The 2795-nt window shown below is 39.4% G+C and overlaps 1 protein-coding gene and 1 non-coding gene across 2 annotated transcripts; one reads left to right on the top strand and one right to left on the bottom strand.

Annotated features, from left to right (window-relative positions):
• Nucleotides 1-648: 648 nt before the first annotated feature.
• On the bottom strand, nucleotides 649-1002 carry LOC145578016 (uncharacterized). The gene has a single exon (XM_081635424.1). The coding sequence runs from the start codon at nucleotides 1000-1002 to the stop codon at nucleotides 649-651; it is 354 nt and encodes a 117-aa protein (XP_081491550.1).
• A 1276-nt stretch (nucleotides 1003-2278) lies between these two features.
• Nucleotides 2279-2385, top strand: LOC145580559 (small nucleolar RNA R71). The gene has a single exon (XR_014099577.1). It is a non-coding gene; the product is annotated as a small nucleolar RNA R71 (small nucleolar RNA).
• Nucleotides 2386-2795: the final 410 nt, after the last annotated feature.

Raw genomic sequence — 2795 nt, 5'->3', positions numbered from 1 at the left:
CAAGCATCGGAGGATTTAGCTTTCTTTGTCTTTAAATTGATGGCTTAGCATCATCCTCCAATGAAATTTGATTTATGCAAAGAGTTAGGCTTATACCTTTCAAATCATCAATTTTATATCCCAAAGCTTTACGATGCATCCTCAAGACTTCCAATAATTTTGAGGTTTGAACCTCATTCAATGATACATTGACAATGACTGGAAAAGTAGAAGATGGACCAAGAAAGTCATACCTCAAGTTGGATGGTAGAGGTTTTAGCTCTACACTTGGACATTCCTTGCCATTGTCGTTCATGAGTTCCTTTTTGACTGCTTCTTCTCCAATCACAAGGCTTGCTTCTTCCTTGTCCATGGTAGTGGAGTCAAGATTCTCCTCAATTGGCTTCATTTCCATGTCTTTATTGCAAAACCTATCTTTGCTTTCAAGTTCAATCTCAAGAGAATCATTAGTATTATCAAATGCCATTGTATGGATTCATGAATAAGATTTTCAACAATATCAATTCTCATACAATCATCCATGTTGGAAGGACATTTCATAACTTGGTTCAATTTAAATTCCACTTTCTCTTTTCCAACAAGCCTACCTAGAATTATGGGGACATTCAAGTCCTCATCCATGTCAAGCACAATAAAATTCACCGGGATTTAAAGTTTACCCACCTTAAGGGGGACATCCTCTAATTTTCCTAAAGGCATCTTAACCGAACGATCGACTAATTGAAGGGAAATGTTAGTAGGTTTTAACTCTCCTAGGTCAAGTATTTTACACATAGAGAGGGGCATCAAGCTTATGCTAGCACCTAGATCACATAAAGCACGATCAATCACCATTTCACCAATAGCACATGGAATAGAAAAACTGCCGGGATCTTTAAGCATAGTGGGCAACTTATTTTGAGTAATTGCACTATAATTTTCCGGCATATTAATCGTTTCCACAAAGTCAACTTCTCTTTTATTACTTAAGATTTCCTTAAGAAATTTAGCATAAGTTGGCATTCGTTTTATAGCATTAGTGAGTGAAATGTTAACATAAAGCTTTCTTAAGACTTCTAAAATTTAGCAAATTGTTTATCAAGTCTACACTCGGCGAACCTTCCCGGAAAAGGAAGCTTTGCCACATGAAGCGGGATTTCACTCTTTTTTTTTTCTTTTTCAACTTCTTTCTCTTTGTTTTTCTCTTCTTCATCTTCTTTTTTCACTCTCAACTCTCCATGGGAATTACTCATCTCAATCACTCTTTGTTTTGACTTCTCACCTTCTAAGTCACGTTGCATTCCCTTCCCTTGGACTTCCCCCAAGCTTTTCCCACTTCTAGTTACAATGGCATTGGCTTGGTCTCTAGGATCTAGACCTTGACTAGGCAATGAGGTACTAGACTTGCCTTAAAGGGCACTAGCTATTTGGGCCATTTGATTTTCCAATATATTATTGTGGGTTTGCATTTGTTTTAAACTTTCCTCTAAGCCATTTGTCTTTTTAGTTTGGGTGTTGATGAATTGCTCCATCATGCTTTCTAAATTAGACTTAGGAGGAGGGGGAGCTTGAATTTGAAGTGGTGGTTTAAGAATAGGATCTATAGTTGGTCTTACGCTTCCATTAAAACCGGGTGGGTTGTGAGTGAAAGAGTATTGGCCTTTTTGTTGGTACCTATTGTCATTTCTATAATTCCGTTGATTAGTAGACACATAGTTACCACTACCACTAGCTTGACCTTGACCTCGATCACTACTTTTCCCTTGGGTTTGGCCACTTCTCCAACCAAAATTGGGGTGATGTTTCCATCCTTCATTATAGGTGTTGGAGTAGGGGTCATACCTAGGGTTGGCATGCACATTATTTACTTATTCCATAGAAGGGGAAGGGGAACTTTGCTCATTCAACAAGGGACATTCCGAAGACATATGGTCTTCACCACCACACACAAGACATCAATTGTATAGACACATTATCATTTGAAGAATTAGATGCATGTGAGTTATGGAGAGGGGAGATAGGAGGAGGAGAAAATTGCATTTGGTCAAATTTAGAGGAAAAGGCATCTAATTTTGAGCTAAGCATATTGATAGCACTAACCTCATACCTTCCTCCTTTCTTAGTGGTGCTCCTCTCATCGGAACTCCAATCGGTGTAGTTTTGCACCACGTCTTCAATGATTTGGAGTGCTTCTAATGGTGGCTTGTTCATGAGTTTTCCATTCGATTCTCCATCCAATAGTATGCGATCCGCCCTCAAGAGACCCCTATAGAACCCATGTAAAAAGAGAAAATCTTCCATGCCATGATGTGGGCATTGTTTTTGATAGCTCTTGAACCTCTCCCAAGAATCATAGAGAGACTCATCGGGTTCTTGTTTGAAGTTTGAAATTTTGGACCTCAACTCCGCCGTTCTTCTAAGAGGTATGAACTTTCTAAGGAATGCTGAAGTTACTTCATTCCAAGTTGTCAATGAGTTAGGAGCCAACCTATCAAGCCAATCACTTACACTCCTCGAAAGAGAAAATTTGAACATGCTTAGAAGAATTTACTCCGGGGTCACTCCATTTGCCTTCACGGTGCTACAATATCATGTGAATTCCTTAAGATGTGCAATGGGATCCTCATGATTTTCCCCAGAGAATTGATGACCCTTGATCAAGGTTATAAGGGCGGGCCTTATCTCAAAGTTGTTTGCCTCGGTGGTGGGAGTAACAATACCACTCGCTTCTTAATATGGTGGAGGGACACCAAATTCTCTCAAAGTTTTGTTCAGAGCGACCATTTCGAATTGGTGAGGAGGTGGAGAAGTTGGAG

Source organism: Chenopodium album, chromosome 14 (assembly GCF_948465745.1).
Source record: "Chenopodium album chromosome 14, dcCheAlbu1.1, whole genome shotgun sequence".
NCBI classification, from domain to species: Eukaryota; Viridiplantae; Streptophyta; class Magnoliopsida; order Caryophyllales; family Amaranthaceae; genus Chenopodium; species Chenopodium album.
This window is presented reverse-complemented; position numbering and strand designations above follow the sequence as displayed.

Excerpts from the sequence above, each read along its gene's own strand:
- LOC145578016 (XM_081635424.1), bottom strand. The coding sequence starts at position 1,002 with ATGCCAACTTATGCTAAATTTCTTAAGGAAATCTTAAGTAATAAAAGA.